Here is a 24,737-nt window from a genome sequence, read left to right on the forward strand (position 1 = left end):
TAACAAAGAAGGAAATCTGCAATAAGCAACAAATTAGATGGATCTTGGGGACATGCTAAGGGAAATAAGCCACTCACAGAAGAACAAATACTGTATGATCCTACTTATCAGTCTACAAGGTATCTACAATAGTCAAATTCCTAGAAGCTGAAAGTAGAATGGTGGTAGCCAGGGGTGGGAGGGAAGGGAGGTATGTTGTTGCTAATCAACGAGTATATAGTTTCGGTTATGCAAGATGAATAAGATTTTGAGCCTGCTGTACAAAATTGTACTTATAATAAACAGTACTGTACCATACACTTAAATTTTTTTAACATGGTTTAAGTGTTTTCACACCAATAAAATTTTAAAAAGTAAAAAAAGGAAAGTTTTAATTTAGTAAAAGAAATCATTTTACTTTTAGGAAGAGACTTTTCATTCCAGCTCTAAATATTCATGAAATCCTAAGATACATGACAGCATGACAACACAGAAAAAAAGTCTACTAGATTCAGAAACAAACATGGTGATCCACTATCTTCTGGTTTACCAACCATGACTCCCAGGCCTTATTGACTTGTCTCTCACCTAATGTATGTTACTATAAATAGCTATAGAAATATAAGGTATAAGTTATTGATTTCAAACATAGAACTTTTTTAATACTTTCATAGACTAGTTACCCCAAAGACAAGACCAATGTAACTTGTATAATAAGAAAGAAGAGGCTTTACTATTAATATATTAGCAATTAGGTACATTTAAAAAAATCACTAAGTTGTCTTCTTCTCAATTAATTTAATCATACTATCTAGTGGTCCATAGAGAGTTTTGCGGTAACCTTCCCAATAGTCCTGAGAAACCTGCTTAGTTTTTAGTTTCTCTCCAAGATCTCCCAGGTGATAGAAAACATTTTCTTTCTGGTGTAATTTTTTTAGGAATTATTTAGATTTTCATGAACAATTTAATTTTTAATGTACTTTGTGACTCATCAGTTGATCATATTTCCCCTTCTACATTGGCCGAAAAATCTTTTACCCTTATAACTTCTTTTTTTAAGTGTATTTTTATTTATTTCAGAGAGGAAGGAAGATGGAGAGAGAGATAGAAACATCAATCTCTCATTGATCAGCTGCCTCCTGCCTACTGGGGATCAAGCCAGCAACCTGGGCATGTGCCTTGACTAGAATCAAACCTTGGACCCTTCAGTCTGCAGGCTAATGCTCTATCCACTCAGCCAAACCAGCGAAGGCTCTTATAACTTCTTGATATGTTTTTCCTGCATGACTGTTTTTGTTCTCTGTCAGCATACTTTCTTTGCCTATGTGACATTATCACTATCTTTATCTTATATTTGTATTTAATCAAATAATAGCAAATCATATGAAATCTATTAGTTTGGTTAACAATTATACATAACAAAATATTTATAACCCTTTAAAATATTTTCTTTCTTGTTTATAAAATATATCTACATAAAAATAACAGTATAATGTCTGAATACAGAAATAATCATAAATATGTAAGGTGGTATTATTGTCATGGTTGTTCTTTTAATATTTTGAACTGTTAATTCATTCAAAAGTTAGAATATTTTATTGAGAATTCATACTAGACAAATTATGAACTCCTCCCCAACATCAATCCTGCTCCTCCACCACCAAAAAAGAAATTGTTTTCTCTCTTATGCTTTCTAGCATCTTGTTTTGCATATATCTTTACAGTTCTGTAGTTTATTTATTAGAATTAATTATTAATCTAGCTATCTTCCTCCAAACTATACATTCTATAAGACAGTCATTAACCCTTGGCTGAAGTTTGCTGAATGGCAAATCGAGGCAACTATTTACCCTGTATTTATTTATTTATTTATTTATTAATTTATTTATTTATTTATTTATTTAATATATTTTATTGATTTCCCACAGAGAGGAAAGGGAGAGGGATAGAGAGCCAGAAACATAGATGAGAGAGAAACATCGATTCAGCTGCCTCCTGCATAATCCCCACTGGGTACGTGCCCACAACCAAGGCACATGCCCCCAACCGGAATCAAACCTGGGACCCCTGAGTCCGCAGACCAATGCTCCATCCACTGAGCCAAACCAGCCAGATCTACCCTGTATTTAAAGCTAAAATCTCATTTAACTTTGACATCCTCAAGACAGATTTACCAGAGTTTTATTGAAAATAATTTAAAATGTAATCAATTAAAAAGGGCACAGGTATATAACCCTGATTATGACAGAATGCATTGTTAAACATTTAAAATAGTCTAAATTTGTTAAGTTTTAGGATGTTACAACAGTTTATTTGAGATAATGTGAGAGAAAATGATGACCACTCAAGTATACTCCAGAATAAAAAAAATTCCAAATATGGGATAAGAAGAGAAATAAATTTTATAAATCAAAGAATACAGGCTAATATCTCCAGGGACACCTAAATCTCTAAAGGATGTCCTTGCCAATGAGTAATCTTGTAGATTTCCAGAAGGAAAGCAATTTTAATGTAATCCACTTAGAAATACATTTCACACTTAGAAAGCAACTGTTTTGAATACAAACTTTTGTAATGAAAATTACCAGTAGACAAGAAGGGTATAGTTGTTAAATTTGCATAATGAATTCTCATGGGTTGAGTTGAATATTTAGAGCAAAATAATTGAGAGAGCAACAAACATTAAAATAATTTTAAATGCACCACAGTGTTTTTGAATAACACAATGTTACAATATGTTGCAGCTGTTAATGACAAGAAATAATATTTTTAAGGAAGCAATCTTCAATTAATCATTTCCTCTTTTAGTGGAATAATTTATGGAAATGAAATGAGCCTAATAAACCAGAAAGAATGGGAGGAAAGAAATAAGTTAAATAAATTGCTTCCTTTTGTAACAACAAAAAGTCATGATATCCATCATTGGGCCAGAAATATCATATTGCTAAAGGCCTTATTTAGTATTTGATTCTCTTCCAATAAAGCAGAAACAGAAGGCATCACATTTCAGCTTTCCATTTATTTCACTCTCCATTTTAACCCCATAAATGTCTTCCAAGATTGAAATGTTAATAATAAAAGAATCTTAAAAAATTGATGTCATGTAGAAAAGACAAAGTTGGGTGAGTTAGTGAAATGAGTTTATTCAACTATTTGGTCACTGTTATTATTTTTGATGTTTTCCCAAGTTATCTTATTGAAAGGTTGAATTTCATAAATAATGAAAATACAATTTGGTGGAGGGGCAAATGGTTGTAAATTATTTTAAATATTTAAGCAAATACAGTTAATAGCTGATGTACACAAAGGTAAATCTAATTTTAGTTGTTTTTTTTATCACATTGGAATTTTAATATTTTAGTGTATAGATATTTTTCTCAATAATATTTGCTGTTAAGGTTCAAGCAAAGAAGGAAAATATTTTGTTTAAAATGCTCTTATTGGTATACAGATAGCTAGATGCATAAATAACAGATATGACCAGGGCATTTTAATTTTGTTGTTCATAGGTACTTCTTGTTTCAGAGAGAGTCACTAGTATCTTATTTTTTAGTGACTTATTAAAATTTGAAATAAGAAAATGAAATTGAGGTATTATGAAGTTACTATAAAGCCATCTGAATAGTTATATTTAACTAGAGGCCCAGCGTGCATGAAATAGTGCACAGTTAGGGTCCCTAGGCTAGCCTGGCCTACGTCACATGGCCTCCGCTGCCCTGCAATGCTACATGAAGCTCCCGCCCAGGATGCTCCAGGAACCTTGTGACTGCTCCACGAGGCTCCCCCCACCCCACGACTGCTCCTCAAAGCTTGCTGCTGTCCCGTGAAGCTAGCCGCTGGATGCTCCGTGAGACTCCCCCGTCCCCCCACCCGGTGACTGCTCCGTGAAACTCCCCCGCCCCGCGACTGCTTTGAGAAACTCACTGCCACCTGGGTGACTGCTCTGCTAAGCCCATGGCCACCCCGCGAAGCAGCCCGCCACTGCCACTCAATAGTCCCCAGTCCCACCCCGTCGCCAGCCCCCCTTTATGGTGAGTGGCTCGGGGCCGGGGGAGAAGGGGAACCGAAAGGTGCTTTATGCACTTCATGGTGACCGGTCGCCCATTCGGTCGTGAGGGCACTTAGCTTTTTATATATACTAGGATACTGGGCTTTAATATCGTGTGATGCCCAAACCCACAATGCTTCTTAGCATAGAGCAGGCTGAAACTCAATTACATGAAAAGCAACCCCAATAGCAATAAATCTGCTGTAATATTGATTTAGTCTATACTGAATATATAATATGTTTTATTTTCAGCACATACATAATTTGTATGTCAGAGTAAAATTATCAGGAATGTTTATATTTAAAGACATAGACTTTGATGTTTCATTTACTTTTTCCCAAGAGGTATGATAGGAGATGATGGAAAATACCCACTTGCTGAAGTATAAACCTTCCATAAACAATAATGAAAATACCATCTTCCATTCTAATATGCTTTCCTTTTAAGTTTTGGAACTTAAGAAATATAGCATGCTTAAAAGTTTTCTGTTTACAATGGTTAAATTATAGGCGTAAAAACATTTGGGTGATCTCTGGTGACATATTTTAAAAAAGTTTAATAAAGAACAATGATGGCATTAACTATTTCAACTTATTCAGGTTATATATGCATGTTCTGCACACATATACTATGAATAACTGATTTGCCCAAGGTACTATCAGAAGATGATTATTGTTATAATTAATTATCTCCAGTGGAAATAGTTTCAAAAAGCATTTACAAAAGTTATCTATAATAACAAAAGCATATTATGCTAATTAGACCGGACAGCCAAACGACTTTCCGACGACCTTCCAGACAGAGCTGGGGTGGGGCTGCGAGGGCCAAGTCCCGTGTACGAATTTCGTGCATCAGACCTCTAGTAGAAGGTAATACTGTACTAAGTTCATTCTAGGTGCACACTTTATATCTTAAGATCTTTGATATCAGAATGATCTTACAGTTGCTCTTGATCTGAGTTGAATTTTTTTTCTTTCAGAAAAAAATTTGTTCTTCTGCCAGACACATGAGACCCTACTAACCTGATACCTCTTTAAATTAAAGTCTTGTCTGAGCTTTTTGGTCCACCCTGTTGGTGAATTCAGAAAGTAAACCTTCATGAGTACCACCTTGTGGTTAAGGAGTATTTCTTCTCCTTTTCACTACCCATAATTGTGGTTGAAACAACCAAATATCCTTGGTATCTTCTTATTCATGGGAATTTATTTCTTCTTTATGCATACTGAAACATATTGTGTCCTGGCTTGATACTGGGACCATCCATTAGATTGTCCATCTTGGGCAGTTTTTCTATTTTAGCAGTATACTAAAAAATGCTGTATCTTACATTCAGTGACATCTTAGATTTGATACAATTTGGTAATTTATTAAAGTTAGGGATTTTTTTTTTAGGAATGATATCATGCTCACCTATCATATCGTCCTGCTTCTCTTGGGGCTAAAAGCTCAGAATCATAGTTGGATGCTTCTACATGTATAAAAGAAGCTGAAGCACAGACCAGATTAGCACTGCCACAAAATACTATATTCACAACTCTGTAGACTATGAAAATGACTCGGCCAAAGTTATTTTATGAAATTTTGATGCCAACTAAGACATAAATTGAGCTAGTTGTGGAGATGGTTAAGAAGATTGAATTCTATGGATGTTTTACAATGGGGACACTAGAAGGGAAATGTAGAACAGCCAAGGGAACTATTACAAAGTGAAATTCAATAATGGCACTAAACTAGAAGTTAGGATATAAAATATTTCCAAGATTAAAAAATCTAAGATGATGTTAATTTAAAAACTGCTACTTATGGTGCAGCTTTTTCTTCTCTGGATTTGTAGACCACAGTTTGACTCATGCTTGTTTGGTAAGGAAAGGAACAGGGGAGGTAGTTTAAAGGTAAATTAACTCAGCCTCTGGTGCTCTTGAATGCAAATTCAGACTAGCTTCAATTTTGTGCCCAACAGTTATTCAATGGAAGGAAACATATTGCAGAAACCTGAGGTTTGTCTTTAGCATTCTGAATGAGGTATAAGTGGGAAGACAGGAGGATCTGCCAGCACAGATATATTTAGGGTTTTGTACTAAAATTTCCCTAGGTGAAGGGCCACTAGCGATGAAAGAGAGCCTTCTGGGTGGAGGGAAGGGGAGCTGGATTATCTGTTTCACCTAGGCCAGCTCACCATTAGTGCAGCCTTTACTCAGATGGGGCAGAGCGCTGAGTGAGTGCTAAAGGTTTCAGCAGGAGGAAAATTTCTTCCACTTAATTCTGAATTATTTTATATAGTCTCTCTAGTAAAACCTCAGGATATGTAAAATATAGAGCGTTATGAACTCTGTTTACCATCACAGCTGGAATTGATTGTCTTGAAGTGTATAATTTGGCTTCAAATTGCTTAGCAGCTTTCTGTGAAAATATACCTTTGTATGTTTCCATATGAGCACAACTATTTTATTCCATGCGGGATATGACATTAGCAAGACAACATACATGACTTAATAGGGTTGAGCTCTGGATTTTTGCCCATTTTACTTTCAAGTATTGATAACACTTATTTCAAGACAATTCACTGATTCCCAAGGTGCGACTCAGCCTGGCCAAATGGGTATACCTGATATATATATATATATATATATATATATATATATATATATATATATATATATATATCTACACTAATAAAAGAGAAACATGGTAATTGGCATACGACCGCTACCCTTTTCATTGGCTAATCAGCAAGATATGCAAATTAACTGTCAGCCAAGATGGTGGCCGGCAGCCAGGCAGCTTGAAACTAACATGAGGCTTGCTTGCCTCAGTGACGGAGGATTGTTGGAGGAAACCAACATTCCCTGCCTCCAGCTGCAGGCCTCTGAGCAGGCAGTTTAAGAAACATTGTAACAAATACCACCGGACTTCAGCCAGCAGATTCGCAACATTGTAAGCAAAGGCCAGAAACCTACTTTCAGCCACGGAGGCAGGCCTAAGAGCTGGAGCCAAGCCTCAAGGTAAAGCTGGCCCAGAATAAAAAAAAAAAAGAAAGAAAAAAAGGAGCGGTTGGGAACTTCAGTCACTCCCAGCCTGAAAACAGCCCTCAGCCCCTCACCCAGACTGGCCAGGCACCCCAGTGGGGACCCCCACCCTGATCCAGGACACCCTTCAGGGCAAGCCAGCCGGCCCCACCCGTGCACCAGGCCTCTACCCTATACAGTAAAAGGGTAATATGCCTCCCAGCACCGGGATCAGCATGAAAGGGGGCAGCGCCCAAACCCCCTGATCGCCCTGCAGCTCTGTGTGTGACAGGGGGCGGGGCCCCAACCCCCTGAGCAGCCCTGCTCTGTGCGTGATGGGGTAGAGCCATAACCTCCCCCATCGGCCCTGCCCTGAGTGTGAGAGTGGCGGCACCCCAAACCCCTGATTGGCCCTGCTCTGTGGGTGACAGAGGGTGGTGCCCCAACCCCCTGATGGGCCCTGCTCTGTGTGTGACGGGGGCAGCGCCTCATCCCCCCTGATTGGCCCTGCTCTGTGAGTAACAGGGGGAAATGCCCCAACCCCCTGATTGGCCCTGCTCTGTGGGTGACACAGGGCGGTGCCCCAACCCCCTGATGGGCCCTGCTCTGTGTGTGATGGGGGCAGCGCCTCATCCCCCTGATTGGCCCTGCTCTGTGAGTGACAGGGGGCAGCGCCCCAACCCCCTGATTGGCCCTGCTCTGTGCATGACAGGGGGTGGCACCACAACCTGCCCATCGACCCTGCCTTGAGTGTGACAGGGGATGGTGCCCCAACCCCCCAATCGGCCCTACACTGAGCGTGACTGAGGGTGGCATCACAACCTCCTGATCAGCCCTGCTCTGTGCATCATGGGGCGGTGCCCCAACTCCCCAATTGGCCCTGCTCTGAGCCCGGTCAGGGGCTGCACCTAGGGATTGGGCCTGCCCTCTGCCACCCGGGAGCAGGCCTAAGCCAGCAGGTCGTTATCTCCCGAGGGGTCCCAGACTGTGAGAGGGCACAGGCCACCCCCGAGTGCACAAATTTTTGTGCACTGGGCCTCTAGGATATATATATATATATATATATATATATATATATATATATATATATATATATATATATGCTTTATCAATTATCAAACAAGCAGACAAGGAAATAAGAGGCCTTCAAAAAGGGAATGTTTTATTGCTGCAGAACTTCTTGGACTATTTTACCATTTCCTCCCATATATCACAAGCATCTCCTTAGATGCTTCACCCCCCACCCTGCCACACACACACACACACACACACACACACACACACACACACACACACACACCACTTAGTAACATTGAAGCACAGCAATTCTCTTCCCTCTTTACGGTGTGCATTCCAATGGGAGAATCAGGAGAAAGCTTGATTCACATTCATCTTACTTTCTGTAGGTAAGCAATTCTATAGCAGCAATTTTTACAGGCTTCCACCAAACTAATTTCATCAGAGCACAATTTTAAAAGCTGAAGCACTCTCTTATGCCTAATCAATCAACAGTCAACAACATTAACTTATTCACAGCTTCCCTTTTTAAAAAGTACATATGTCTTTGGTCAGCTTTTTTCTTGCATATGTACACTCATAATTCCAGCAAATATATAATTAAAAAAATACTAACTGGGGCCCTGGCCAATTTTGTTCAGTGGATAGAGCATAGGCCTGTAGACTGAAGGGTCCTGTGTTTGATTCCACTCAAGGGCACATGTCCATGTTGCGGGCTTGATCCCCAGTAGCAGCTGTGCAGGAGGCAGCCAATTAATGATTCTCTCTCATCACTGATGTTTCTATCTCTCTCTCCCTCTCCCTTCCTCTCTGAAATTAATAAAATTGTTTAAAGAAAAACCTAACTGGGTCTTTGAAGGGACTGGATTTCTAAACAAATGGATGAATCTCTAAAATGTTGTATTCAAACTGTATTGTATTAAAATTATAAAATGATTTTTATATTATATTACAAATTGATTATCACTGAAATATAAATATATGTAGCAACGTTCAAATATAGCATAATTTCCTACATATACTGAAGTTTAAAAATTATTTATTAGTTAATTGGTTGACATTTCTTAAGATATTTTATTTCTGTATATGATTATTTTAATAAAAACAATGTATGACAAATCACTTATACAAAAAACAATAGATAGTATTTAGTTCAAATCTCTACTGGTAAACCAAAACAATAAGTATCTATGCTATACTTGAAATATTTAGATTATTCATTCAACAAATGTTTATCTACATGATATTTATTATCATGATATTCATGATATTCCATCTGTTATAGCCCCAGAGATATAAGAATGAGAAAAATAGCAAGGTACATTCCAATATTGAGATTAAAGTCTGATAAAAAGTGATCTCTAGTTATATCATCTTATATCTTTTATTTCCACTTGTTATCATTAATTCTCTATAGCTAAGCAAGCAGATTCTTTAATACAATGAATTAATATTTCATATGACTGCATAGCTTAAATAGTGCTTATCGTAATTCAATATTTTTACATAAAATAGATGAATAGAAGGCTAATGAATGTTTTGTTTTCTATTATGCCATTTGAAAGATTTAAGTGGGTAGATTAATAATGCACTATATTTACAATAACAAAAATCAATAACATTTACTCAATATAATGGCATATTTTTTCTTTATAATAAGAACAATAACACAGGAAAATCCTTGGTTAGAAAATTTTGCAAGAAAAATTGACCCCAAATATAGGCTAAGTTCATGGCTATCTGTTTCCTGGTATTGCTATCCTCCAAACAATCCTGTGAATGTTCATCAACCAGATACCAGTGCGTATAGGACACACGACAGGGATCTGACTTTCAGAACAGTAGTTCGGTTTTGGAGTGCATGCTAGGGATGCTAGTGTGCTGCTTGTGCAGTGGGTTTTCTCTTGTTACATTAGCGAAACATGAATATTCTATTTGCAGAATTAGTAGATCAAATCCAAATTAACGGATAGACGTATTAGACCTCCCTTTAAGATTAATGTAAAAGATATAAGATGATATAACTAGAGCTCACTTTTTATCAGACTTTAATCTCAATATTGGAATGTACCTTGTTATTTTTCTCATTCTTATATCTCTGGGGCTATAACAGATGCAATATACTATTAACTAATAGCATAATTATGTTCAATTACATGTAAAATGTTCTCATTTTATCTATGAATTCTTCATAGCAGTGATGTCATTGATAAGTTTCCCCAGCAGAGGGAAGCACAGCTTCATTATTATTTTTGTAAAGGGTTGAAGTAGGAAAGTGACATATTCTACAACTTTACTCCATTTTATGTGAAGACTGGTTGGTATTTCAGCATAAACTAAGCACCTAGACATGAAGTAGGCCTTGAAATCTGTTAGGAGGCATAAAATGAACTTTGTCCCAAATCCCCAGTTCAGGAGAATATCCTATTAGTAAATCAGTGTGAAAATACCGGAATTATCTTCTACTGGACTAGGATATCCAATAACAATATATTGGGTACCATCAGCATATTAATGAATACTTTGAGTGACATTTTAAGAATACACTTTCTTCTTTGATATATTTAAATGAATATTTTTGCTGCCTACTAGTCTCTCATGGCAACTATATATGAAGTCATGTACTTAAACTGGCTTCTTTTGTTAATATGAGAATATTGAGCTTTAAGTCTCATAAGGGTTTAAAATCGTGATGAGTGTGCCTTGCATGTGTGTGTAGCTATGCTTTATTTCTTGTGCTTTTACGCCAGTGTTACCAGGTTGAAAGATGAAAAATGTTGTAACTTACCATGGTGTTGTAAGTCTGAACAGTGAGTTAGCGGGTCCCCATTTCGTATATCTTGTCGTCTTGTGCGTCTAAAACAATTCATTTAAAAGATATTATTGTATTTCTTTTCCCTCTTGGGAATGTGTCATAAGAATTAAGGTGAATTAAAAAGCAAAGACTTTAAGAGTTCACTGAAAGAGATGCAGCCATGACTAAAATATTTTAAAGTACTTGTAAAAGCAGTTTCCAAGCTGATCAAAATGGGAAACAGTATACAAATCTATTAACAATGTGTTAAAAGACTTTCAGTCATTGATAACAAATATTCTTTCTTTTTTTTTTCTACTGGATGTGATCCAATAAGGACCTAACATCTAGAAACTCCTAAATTCTTAACATCTTAAATTCTGATTCTGAGCAAAAAGCACAAAAAATGGAATAGCAATCCATTTCTTCAATAAACAGAATTAAACATTTTTTTCTGATCACTAATGAGGAAGTAAGCTTGAAAATTAAAATTCACATGAATGTTCTCTTTCTCTTAACACATATCTGTGTTATGTTAATAGAGTTCCTTTAAGTTTAAAAGTATAAAGATTATGGATTCTATTTTTAAGTTAGTTCTTAATTTTCTTGTATGGTTGCTATATCAACCTTTTTAAAAGAAAATATGTCTTTTATGACCATAGGGCTATGATTGCAAACTGATTTACCTGTGAAGTGAATAAAAGAAGAAAAGCAACAGTTAAATATTGATCAGCAAGGCCTTCTTTTGTCAGAATAAGGCGGAAGAGAAGACAATGAACTCACCTCTAAAAGAAAAGCGAAAGTTGCTATAAAAATCTAAATGAGTTTCTCCTACATCGTACTGCTCAGAGCATGTTAGTTGCAGTACATTCTGGGTGTCCCAGCTGCACTTAGCCAATGGTTGGCCCGGAAGAAAGAGGTTGGCTTTAGCAATTGTGGTGCAAACAAGACATATACTTCCAGAAAGAGGCTAAAAGTGGAGACTGGTTATGTGTAACAGACCGGAAAAGATTGGGGACACTTGCCCAACTCTTTTCTGCATCTATTTTAATGGGTACTGTCTTTCTGAAAAGTTAGTTACCATCCCTAAAAAGAGCTCTCACAAAGGCCATTGAGAATTTGTTACTGTATTCATAAATTTAGAAGTCCAAAGTATTTATAGATTCCTATTTGTAGAATTGGTGAGACTATCAACAGATGTTGCACATTTCAAAATTGAGCCAACAAGAGAACTTGTGAAACACGAACCACAAAGCACTTGGGAAGGCATTTTTTTACTGCATTTTAAGCTTTTGAAAAATGCCATCACAAGGAATACATAAATGTGAGGTCTTTAGACATCCTTTACAAAGAAACATGCAGTTGGATTAAGTAAAATCTGCTAGGCATAACAAAATGTGTTAATAATAACTTCTTCAATCATGAATTGTAGGAATGCAATACACACATTTCAAATTTATAACACACAGCTTTTTAACATATCAGAGCTGTAGTTATGATTTTTAATCCTTCTTATTAAAATTAGCTTAAAATTAGAATGGATTATTACTAAATTAGGCAATATTATACATTTTCACATAGAAAGGAAATAATACTCAATTTTAGTTAAAACATTAATTCACATTTTTGAGTAACATTAAAAGCCCCATAGAGCTAAATGATTTCAGGAACCATAACATTTTAATCAAATACTTAATTTGATTGCTGTAAAAACGGCACATTGTTATTTTTTAAATTATCCATAGTTTCTTTAATCAATAATACATTATCTCCACAGTAAGTTTTTGTTTTAAATGTTAACTTCCAACAAAATCAGTAGGAATATGAAAATGATACAAACATATCATCCCAATGCTGAATGTTAAAGGCTTAAGAAAACTGTATTTACGAAATGGAATAGGCTAATACTACAACGGCACTTAATATTATGAACTATCTTTTATCCATATGGACTGATTATATGATAGATTTAAGTTGAAGATGATTTACCACTACATTTCCCACTGTGTAAAATGAAGTTGCAAAACTTTATCATTTCCAAGTATAAACATTCAAAGATATGATTGTGATGTTTTAGATTTCCCTTGGTAATTAATTAAAACCATTTATCCCATTACATTTGTACCCAACTATCCTATTATATATTTTCTGATTGTTTTGACTAAGGAAAAGGGGAAAAACAAACAACCTCCAAACCGCTTTTTACTAATGGAAAACAGTTGATACACTTATATGAAGGAAGCCGTTTCAAAAATGAAATCAGGTACAATAAGTAGCAAACATTTTGTTTACTTCTAGTATCTTTCCTACCTCTTTGCAGTAGGAAAATAGCGAGAGCAGGAGGAGCCATCCCAGGCACAGTAAGGGTCTCGGGCGAGACAGCACTCCGCACAGGCTTTCCCATAGATGTCACACCGGTGCAGAGGCAGCTGGGCAACCCCCGCCATGGAGCCGATATAGAGCTGTTGCTGTAGAAAGAATTTATGATTATGACAAAACTAACTTGTTTTTCAAAGTTTTCTTTAAAAAAGTTTATACATATCAAAGATAAATTTACATTTTCAGGTTTAAAAAAATATCTCATTATTGGTAGTTTCTTCAAAGGCCTGGCAGATAATGTGACCATTTAAAAATGGAGCAACATTAAAATTCAAATATTTGACTGAAACAGGTGAATTTTATAAGTATAAACCCAAGGGAAAATACAGGAAGACAGTGATAGTGATATGTCAATTATACCTAAATCAAAAAAAAATAAAGACAGTAAGACAATGTAATGATAAAATCTTCAGTTTTTTGTTCTTAGATAGCTTGTTTTCACTTCTACTGCTCATCGTTTTGATGGATCGGATGATCTACATTGCTGTGTATTCCTGAGGCAGCGATCATTTGCTTCTGACTTCTGGGTGCCCACCTTGCCTGGGATGTATTTCAGGGCTTGCATTTGTGAGACACTTTGCTCAAAACCAAATGCGTTGTCCTTGCACTACCTCCAGGAAGATTACTTTAAACAAAACCATGAAATGACTTCTCATTTGAAATGTCATCAAAGAGGGAGATCAAGTGTACTCTGGCTGGTGCAGCAGACTTAAAGCTAAGGCTCAGGCACCGTGGGGCAGTGCTGTAATGGGCAGCGAGACACCTGGATTCTAGTCTTCCCCTACACTAACTCTCTCTGTGGCTTTGGGCAACCACTTAATTTTCTAAGACTTTTCCATAAAATGTGCATGTTAAACTAAATCTTCAAAGTATGCATCCAGATAACATGTTTTACTCTGCCGTTATCCTCAATAAGTTTGGAGTTACCCAATAAGGCAGAATATAGGAGAAAAAAAACTTTCTAGTACCAACAAATTCAGGATTTCAGCACAGTGTGAAAAGTACCTTTTACAAAATTGAGCCAATGGAGCATATCAGCTGCAAATTTATCTAAACACAAAATGAAATTAAATAAAATTATTTTGTGTTTTCTTCACATTTTACTGTAGTTGGAGTCATAGCTTCCTTTTCTTGCACTAAAGGATTGAATAAACGCTATATACATACTGAAATATGTAACAGTTCTCATGGAAAAGATCTTAAAAGTGTTTTTCTAAATTTCTTAACTATATAAATAAAAAATAAGTTACAGAAAAGCTGGTCTCTGAAGCATGTGTGCTCTTTTAAATATTGTAAACTTCCTGAAAGTCAGCAATGGGTATAAATAAAATTGCATTTCCAAACGACTTTCAAAGATGGACTACATATGTGAATAAACAAATAAGCTGAATAAAAATGGAAGTATCTATTAGAATGAAATAAATTGTTAAGATTATAAGGAGTATTTTTATAGAAAATAATTCTGTGCTTCAAGTTAACCAACTAATTTTATCTCAATACAAGAAAGGGAAAACAAAGAAGTAATAAAAAATACATTAAACAAAAAAGAAAAAAGGGAGCTAAGAGGAAAGAAGCAATACAACAAAAAACAAACCATAGTGGAAGCAGTTATCCTGACAAATATTGCTCATTTATTCCAGTAAGTGAAAACTGTTTATATTATAGTATTCTAGTATAGTACAGAGTATACATTACAGTTGCTCAACTTTTTACTGTATTCATCTTTTATTACTATATTCTGAATGATGTTATAAATCATGGCAAACTAAGAAATGAAAAAGTCATTGGGAGGAGAAAATGAAGTATTATCTCTCAGCTTTTCATTGAGAGACACTTAGGTTAAGTTTTATCTTTCTTAAAAGCATCTGCAGTGTGCAATAACAGTTGACCATAATTTGAAAAATATTAACACATAACGTAATTTACAGAATCAACTTTCCCCCCTTCCTATCCTCCATTTCTGTTTTCTAAAAGCATCATTAAAAAAAAAACCTTACTGTTGATGTTTTATGGATATTAATTTATCCATAAAACAAGCAGACAAGGAAATAAGATTTAGATTGTATTGAAAGCAAGCAATCTCAATGTAAATTTAAAAATGAAACAAACACATAATACCTAAACAACAATTAAATTAGTTAAAATAGGGTATTAATATCCAGAAGCATAGTTGGCATTGGTGAATAAGGACACACTGAACCATATAACTATTCATAACTATTTAAAAAGCTATTGACTAAGTTGGTCAACCCATTCAAAAGACCTCCATGTTTGTCTAATAGCTTTTAAGAAGAATGAGCAAAATTCATAATCACAGATTTTTAAAAATATGACATTTGAGTAGAAAACCAGTTGTTATTATCTAAGTAACATTTAAATATATCATATCTCTTTAAGAGAAAAACAGAAAAATAATACATGAGAAGAATAGAAAACTCCAAATACGGCTACTAAAATTATTGTAATAAAAACCTAAAGTTCATAAAATGCCCAAAATTAAATACAACTCAATGGCCAGCTTATATCTTACAATTATTCTGCAGTACTATTAATGATTTGCAAAACCAATTATGCTATCTAAATGAAATACATGGGAGGTTTGCAGGCACCATTGAGCTTAATCCAGTCACTAGCAAGCAACCTGATGTGCTTTTTCTGCCCAATTTAACATCACCATAGGCTTTCTCACTATCCTCCTTAACAAGTTGCAGGTCATAAAGCAGGAGATGAGTCCATTTATCCAGAAAATTAGTTGTAACACTGATTATCCCTCTTGAAACTATTGCCTCACTCTTAGAATTTCCAGGAGCATAAAAGAAATTGAGTCACATTTTAATGATATAGAACTCACACTATTGGAAAATAAAGACTGGGGACATTTCTTCTATCATGGAATTTTAAACTGATAAACTGTTTTTTGTTTGTTTGTTTGTGTTTGGTGTTTTTTTATTTTGGTGAAATGTATTACATTTAATAGGATATTATTGAGTTAGCTTTGACATTTTTTTAAACAGAAAGATATGTTTTACAATACTAGACACAACATAATGGAGATTGGCAATGAAACCTAGCAGAGAATAACTAATTTAACAAATCATTATGGGAAAGAATATCCCAGTCTCGATTTCATCCTGGAAATCCCCAGATTTGCTTGCCAACATTTGACAATTTTTAGATGGTCAGAACAGGTGAACACATGCTTATGAAGTGTAAGGTAACAGTATCAGGTCAATACTATCTGCACTCTGAGTTTCTGTAAATATCTTGGAGGTTATCAATCTATTTTGACATGTATGTGTGGAAAGGATATACTCTGTTTTATTGGCACAGTGTTTTAGTGTCTTGTACAAGGGCTAATGCATGGTCAGAGATAAGAGAGTTCAGAGATAAGATTAGCCAAATGATGCTCATATTAAACAATTTGTGTGTAAGCTCTCACTGCAATGAGTGAGGGGCTCCCCAACCATTCTGTTTTTCCCCCCTCTACTAGGTTATTTACTAATTCATTATTAATTCAACTCAATATTAAAACCTTTTAAAAATATAATTACCAGTTACATATTGGCTAGAAAAGCTAGATAACATTTATGGGGGAAAGGTATTTGGTTAGCAGTTAAAATTATATTTGTTTTGTACATGTCATTTAGCATTTAGAAGTCATTTGTGTTCAAGTGTCTTGCCAAACATTCATTCAGTGTGACTGGAAAGTCTGTTAACATGCTGTCCATAACCTATGAACTCATGGAGTTTAATAACATCATTTGGCAGTGACTGTTTTGCCATTATTCCTTCGTAGTTAGCCAAAATAAATGTTTTCTCTAGTCTATAATACCACTGAAAAAGTAAGTTACCTTTAAAGTCAAGATCTCCAAACATATATAGTCTAGTGCAGGGGTCTTCAAACTACGGCCCGAGGGCCACATGCGGCCCGCCGAAAACATTTATCTGGCCCGCTGGGTGTTTTTGCCGCTGCTGTGTGCATAGGAATTTGTTCATAGTTTTTTTTAAACTATAGTCCGGCCCTCCAACGGTCTGAGGGACAGTGAACTGACCCCCTGTTTAAAAAGTTTGAGGACCCCTGTCTAGTGCATACTTTTAAGCCTATAAAATGTACTTTGTTTATATATACAGATGAATTAAATTCTAAATTTATACTCTGAAATATCCACCACTGTTATTTTTAAAGGAAAGATAGATGAATATAATTATTTAGTAAATTGTATCATAATAACCAGAAACGCTATAAATGAAAATTTACAACAAGTAATAATCTAACAAGTATATTTATAGGACATATATGAGATTGGCCAAAACGTGAGGACAATGAAAATATCTTTAGATTTTATTCTACTAGCTTTTTGTAAAAACATTCTTTTCTCTTTTTTTGAACAATTGTCAATTTTATGGATCATCAATATATTCATATATTTGAAACACAAAATTAAAACAATGTAGAATACTGATTTTAATATATAATGATATTACCTGCTTAGTGGAAAGCTCCATTGCTGAAATAGTAGTTGGTTCCTAAAGAAGGGAAAGAAAATGTGAACCTTGGTAAATTATAAAAGTCATCAGTTAATTAAATAGAACACAAACATATGTTTTCAGAAAGAAAACTTCAGTACCCGTAAGAAGCAATATAACTGAGAAATAAGATACATTAAGGAAATTTCATAGATAAGTGTTAAATGTGTAGAACAGACAATAAGAGTGTGTTAATGTCTTTCAGCCAAAGGCCACTAGGAACACACCTGCAGTTGATCAAGTTGGGTTTACTGCTCACCACAAGAAAGGATGCCATGGAACTGCTCAGTAAGTATTGAAAGAACTTACATCTTTTGGACTAGTGTTAGGTAATTTAATATAGGTTTCAAGAAAGTGGGGCTTTGCTCTGCACTGGATGCTATCAAAAAGCAGAGATAATTCTGTAATTGGGTATCTTTATAAATCTTATTTGGAAGGAGGGAAGAACAGAGTGAGGATAAAGGCGTGGTTGGAAACAAGTAGCAATCATTCATATAGGTAGGATATGTGATTTGGTCATCTTTTATGGTTTGGACAATGTTTGTGTTCTTGTCTGTGTTTGGGTGTAATTACAGGAAGGTCTTGCTTTCCTCTTGACTCATCGGGGTCTCAGAGCAGCCCTGTCTGCTGTTGGTCTTCTGTGAAAATGTGTATGTACGTTCAACTGGGGAACACCGGGTCCTGGCTGAAAGTGCCAGGCCAACTCCTAACAACATCCGTGATGAGCTGACAACGTTAGGCTAGTTTCCAGCCATGGGGGACTGTGGGAGCTCAGTTGGGATGAAAACCCTGTTAAGTGTTCTACTGCAGCCTACCAAGTTGGGCTTATTACTCACAACAATAAAGGATGCCACGGAACTTCTCAGTTAAGTGTTAAAAAGGCTTACATCTTTTGGGTTTGTGTTAGGTGGTTTGAACACATGCAGTTAGCATAGATAAATACTATTCTTTTATGTACTTAGGCCACCAAAAGGTTATTCCTCTGAACTCATTAGCTTATTCCTCTTAATGCTAGGGAGGAGATTGCTTAGGGGTTTCAGAGGCGGCTAATGAGAACAAAGCTTTGTTAGGTAGGAAGAATCATTTTAAAAGGCCTCACTGTGCAGGTGGCTGAAACGGAGCCCCAAACAAAGTATAAAGAGCTGAGCTCTGGAGCCAAACAAACAGTATGGATTCCAACAGTAACTCAAACCTGGCCATAAGGGTGATATTAGGTGAGCTACGCAACTTCTTTGTAATTCAGTTTTCTCATCTCAGAGGTTGAGAAGATTAAATGAGTTAATACATGCAAAGACTCTGCAAATGTGATTGTTTCTATTTCTCTCTCTCTCTCTCTCTCTCTCTCTCTCTCTCTCTCTCTCTCACACACACACACACACACACACACACACACACACACACACATCCTTTTCTTGCTTTAGCCTTTCTATTTAGTGCTTATCACTACCTGGAAATACACACAAGTTCCCCCCAACCTCCCAAACCTCCCAAAACAGAATCTGAGGTAAGCTCTTATCTGCAGGTGGAGAGTAGGAGTGAAGAACTAAGAATTGAGAGGAAGGAGGAAAAATCAATAAAAGGATGTGTCATTGAAGTTACACTGAGAAAATCTAAGAATAATGGACAGTGACTGCCAACACTCTCCACTGAGGTTTGTACCAGGAAAAGTATTTATTCATTCCATTACTCAGTGGATGCCCACGGGGATGTTAAATCTCCCACACTCCCAGTTGTGACTCTTGCCTGCCCTTTTGCCTGCTGTCAGAGAAGTCCTGGGGCAGAAAGAGAAAGACACACAGTGGGAATTAGAGGTAGGCTGATAGGATGTGAGGAGGGTCAGCAGAAGCATCTAATATGTCTTCTTAGTTATTTGTCTGCCCTTTCAACCCCAACCCCCCACCCCAACACGCAAATTTAGGACAGGAATTTTTATTTTATTCACTGCCATATCCCTAGCACCTGGGGTTGTCCCTGGCATTTGTAAGTTTTCCATAAGTATTTGTTGAATGAATAAATAAATTAATGAATAAATCCTCTACCCATTTTCTCCTTTTTCTTTTATCTTTTCTATTTGCCCAGTATAGTCTGTTCCTTCCACTGAATTTGTATATGATATAAAGGCAGCTATCATTTAAAAAGTCCTTAATTCTGCCCTGGCTAGTGTGGTTTAGTTGGTTGGACATCGCCCCATGCACTGAATGGTTCCTGGCACAGGCACCCGGATTATGGACTCGATTCCTGGTGGGGAACATGCAGGAGGCAGCTGATTGATATTATGCTCTCTGATTGATGTTTCTCTCTTCTCCCTTCCTCTCTCTAAAAATCTATAAAATACTTTTAAAAAATAAAAATAAAAAGTCCTTAATTCTTCAATCTTAGCTAGAATATCTTTCAAAATATTCTATACTCACTGTCTTTATTTGTTCATATCCCACTCAGTGCCAGTAATCCTTCATCCCACTGAGTCTAGTACTTACTCTAGAGAGATTGCCTAACATTCTCAAATACAGAAATTACCAAAGAACTGATTAGCTGAATGAACACTTTCAGCCTGTCTTATTATTTCTGGACTTTGTTTAGATGGCATTATTGACCACTTATTTCTTCTAACTAATGTTTCAGTTTTCTCCCATCCTTTGACTTGGAATTATTGAGAATTAAACATTTTTTTCTGAGCTTTGCACTTGCAAGTTACAGCAAAAGGACTTATAAAACCTTGAGAAATCATCACAACCGCTTATACTTAAACAATCTTAGTGACTGATTCTGTGTACACCGTGCAGAATTTATATCACCAGAGATATTCAGACTGCAGAAAAGAAGGATTTATCAGACTGTCCACTTCTTACTTTCATTCTAAGAAAAGAAAATTTGATTCTTTCATCTAAAAATCTTCTCAGCTGACAGTCTTACAGACTCAGAAACTGGTTTAAAATTTATGTGACCATTAAACTTTGTTTTTATCTTCTGTTTCATAGGCATGCCCTTTATTAAATACCTGACTTCTTGTTTATACAGTGTAGGTCTCACTTTGGGAGCCCATCTGCATCACCACTTCCTGAAATGACGCTCAGCAATTTAACTGAATCGACTTATTTTCAGGACTACATAACTGGGTCAACAAAATTTGAAGCAATCTACCAACTTTGCTTCTGGAATGATACAACAATTCCATATCAAGAGGATGATGCTTTGGGGATTCCCATCCCTCCTACTTTGGAAAAATCAGCTAATAACCCCTCTGTTCCAGTCTTGGATCCCATTCCATTGCCCGCCTTAGATCCTGCAGGGAGAGACTTCCCCTCCTGCAAAGGCAGGAGCCACCGCCCCTGTCAACAGGAAGCAGTTAATGAAGACATACTGTCCTCCCTCATCAGCCCTAAGATATTTCCCTAAAATACTTCATGGATGGAATTTTCTGAGGGTGAAAAAAGACATACTAGTAAGCCAGGGCAAGTATGTTAGGGAAACTGAGAATGATAGTTAAACACCCAAGTAGTTTACAGGCATCTAGTAAATGGAAAATCCTATCTTCGTAACAAGGATACTTAAGAGTAAATGGTTTACACTTCTCCTCCCCAACCAGAGTATAAACAGCTTAAATCATCCCAAGAAGACAGAGGGAAGCTAGGTAGACAGGGACAGGGGCCATGGGGGGCGGGGGTGGAGGAAATAAAACTGAAAATCCAAGTAGGTGAAGTTACTAAGGCACCCCAACTGGGCAGGGAAGAAAGGGTGCTCGAGGGAGACATGAGCTTTAAAATGTTTAATGTTGCCAACAGACAGCTTGCAGATAACCAATCACAAGGTAGTAAGGCATATAAACCAATCCCAAGGAATTTGTGAAGGCAAAATTCTTTGAAAGAACTAATCAGGAAATAAGAAGCATATATATAAGAAAGCACGTACGCGTCCTCTTCTCTCTCTCTCTGGTGTGCTAGGTTCTTGGGTTGATGGCAGGAGATGTGCTCCCCTGTGCCCACATGGCTTATGGCCATGTGGGCCTCCACACATGGACTATTAGACTTTAATAAGCTTGGATGCTAAACTACTCCTGACTATAACATGGAAAGGAAGCCCTGGACACTGGGCTGCTCCTGGAACCCCAGCAGCACCTTCTCCAAGACTGGCTCCTTTCAATAAACTTCAGTTCCACTAACACGACTTTAGTCTCCGATTTCGTGAGACAGCGAACTTGGACTCAAAATCCCTGTATTTTGGTTTTAATCCTACCCAGGGAGATAGATAGCAGAAATCCAGTTAGTACCATTTATGCCAACCACACTCAAAGACAGATGTGGTTAAGGCAATAAATCTCATTTTGGCACATCAACATAAAGCTGATGTATATTCTATATGAGATCCTCCCTTATTACCTTCCCTAAACCCCAGGACTTAAAAACCCACAAGAAAGAGGACCCAGGGCTTGCTCTCCCTCCCGGAAGCATGCCCGTGCCTTTCCCTTTCCCATGTACTTTACCCACAGGCATGCATCTCTCAAACTGTAAGGGTCCCGATGAGACTTGCTCCTCCTGGCCTAACACCTTGAACCTGTCCCCAAGAACTCCCTTTTATCTGACTTCCCAGAGAGCCAGAGCAGGCCCACCTAGGCCCTTTCCTCTTGCTTCTTCTGTCCGAAGCCCTTTCTTGTTTCACTGTCCCCAACTTTAATAAACATATTCTAAAATTAAAATAAAATAAAATAAAATAAAATAAAATAAGCTAACTAAAAGACAACCTGCTTGAGAAATACATGGGATAAATGATTTAGAATGTAAACTAATTTTATTAGGATAATTTAAAGATTCCCATAGTTTAAATTAATGATATTAAAAATAAATATTTTCTATAGGAATTGTAAACCATAAAGACAACTATGATGAGAAGAATGTCTATCAATTTTCTCTATTCAGAGATATGATGTTTAGAATTTATAGTAGTAGCATCAAATCACAAAAATTAAGGGGACTGATTTTCACCTTATAGAAGACAAAGTTGACTAATTTATTTAGTTTTGAATAATATTGAAATCAATGAACCCAAACATTGAATTCAGAAGTGTTAAAAAGAAAAATTTTTCATAGTAACTTCTTTAATTCCAAAAGTTTCACAGGAGAAATGATTATGTGATTTTGTAAGCAGCTAACTTCAAGCAGACTTTCAAGGTGCAAGAAAAGTGTTTCTTAGAGAATTATTAATAGTTTACTATCATTGAAGTAAAAGTTAGATATATCTAAGTTCTTTAAAAATCTTAAGTAAAACTGTATAAAAGTGAAGCTGATTAATATTCATTCGTTTCATGTTCATTGAATTACATATCTACAAGGTAGATGAAAATGAATTATTTCATACATAAATTGTAAGACAAAACAAATCCCAATCCACACCAAACTCACATTATGATACATTATAATTTCAACATTTTAAAATTAAGATCTTAAAATCCCTTAATTAAAAGAACCTTATTTATTTTTCAGACTAGAAAATTAGTAACAGTTCAGAATAAGATGTTTTATATGCTGCCTTAGTTGAATTTGAATAGATAAAATATTAAGATGACATCTATTTAAATAAGCTATATTTTGTTCTGAGAAATAGCTAGTGGTGAATATGATTTCCATTTAAATCAGATATAGCTTCATAAGCATTTTTTCATGCAAACTGTAATTTATCATATATTTTTCCAGATATTTTAACCTAGTCCTTATTAAAGTTTTGCACTTGCATAGCTTTTCAACCTGCTGGTCCTGGGAGAATCTGACATAGCTCCCTGGATGCTAAGCACGTAGGTACTCCTTTAGAATAAGTTAATAGTCTAGGTTTTGGAAAGCATCAATTATGTTTTACATTTGAATGAAAATGAAAACTCTTTCATTTATTTGCTCAGCTGTTCATGGAATATTGCATAAGTTGGGTTTAAAATGCATGTGTTATTGATGTAACTGCCTGCAATCCCTATAAATAAACACATTGCACTAAATGTACTGCAACTTGATGTAATCCTCCACTGTCTCAAAAGTAAAACCCTCTTTGAACTGGAAAGAAAATCCCACCTTGAGTGAAGTAAAAATCTAGATATATCTGGCTTTTATACCTTTTGAATATTTTTAATAAGATATAGATGTGGAATTTTCAAGCATTTTAAAGGAGACTTTTATTGGTCTAACTAGTTAACAATAGCTACCATTTACTAGTAATCTTAATTTTGCTTTTTTATATATTTTATTATTGACAATATTACAGATGTCTCCCATTTCCCCTCCCTTTACCCCCCGCTACCCAGCCCCTCCTCTCCTGCTCCGGGTCTTCATCACCCTATTGCCCGTGACCATGGGCTATGCATATAAGTATACTAGGGGCCCAGTGCACAAATTTGTGCACCTTGAAATGAACTGTGGGCCACGAGGTTGCAGTGGGCACAGGGACAGGTCTCAGTCCATCCTCCTCACTCCCAGTCCCCTGTCTGCCGGCAGCCACACTCCCGTTGCCACCACTCCCGCGCACTGATGGCACTGGCCCCGCTCGTACCCTCTGACAGTGCAGAGTGATTGTGGCTGGTGCCAGTAGTGGGTTCAAGTGGGGCCGGCACCGTCAGAGGATGTGTATGGCGGCTGCTGCCCCGATTGCCCCTCAGAAGCAGGGGGAGGTGGAGAAGCCCTCAGGGGTGATCAGTGCAGCAGGTGTGAGCGGAACTGTTGCCAGCAGCAGGTGTGAGTGCCAGGTGGGACTGTGGCACATGGGAGCAAAGAATTTTCAGTAACCACCAGAGGCTTGCCCTGATGACAGCGACTGGTGCCCCACCTTGGTCTGGCACCCCTGCTCACCTGCTCCACCATCCCCCTGTGGCCACTGCCCGCCATGTTCTCCACTCTGCTGTCTGCTGCCAACACCCGCCATGTTCTGCGTGTACCCCCTGGCGGTCAGTGCACGTCATAGCGACTGGTTGTTCGGTTGTTCCACTGTTCCATCTATTTGCATATTAGCCTT

The 24,737-nt window shown here is 36.7% G+C and overlaps 1 protein-coding gene across 2 annotated transcripts in view; it reads right to left on the reverse strand.

Annotated features, from left to right (window-relative positions):
- SEMA3A (semaphorin 3A) overlaps window positions 1-24,737 on the reverse strand; it is a 193,916-nt gene that overhangs the window by 6,867 nt on the left and 162,312 nt on the right. For both annotated transcript variants that reach the window (XM_059712176.1, XM_059712175.1), the window contains 3 exons: window positions 17,709-17,750; window positions 13,155-13,312; window positions 10,839-10,906 (listed from right to left, as the gene is read on the reverse strand). In XM_059712176.1, coding sequence (XP_059568159.1) covers window positions 10,839-10,906; window positions 13,155-13,312; window positions 17,709-17,750 — 268 coding nt within the window. The remainder of the gene's footprint in view (window positions 1-10,838; window positions 10,907-13,154; window positions 13,313-17,708; window positions 17,751-24,737) is intronic.

This window comes from Myotis daubentonii, chromosome 10, assembly GCF_963259705.1.
Source record: "Myotis daubentonii chromosome 10, mMyoDau2.1, whole genome shotgun sequence".
NCBI lineage: Eukaryota > Metazoa > Chordata > Mammalia > Chiroptera > Vespertilionidae > Myotis > Myotis daubentonii.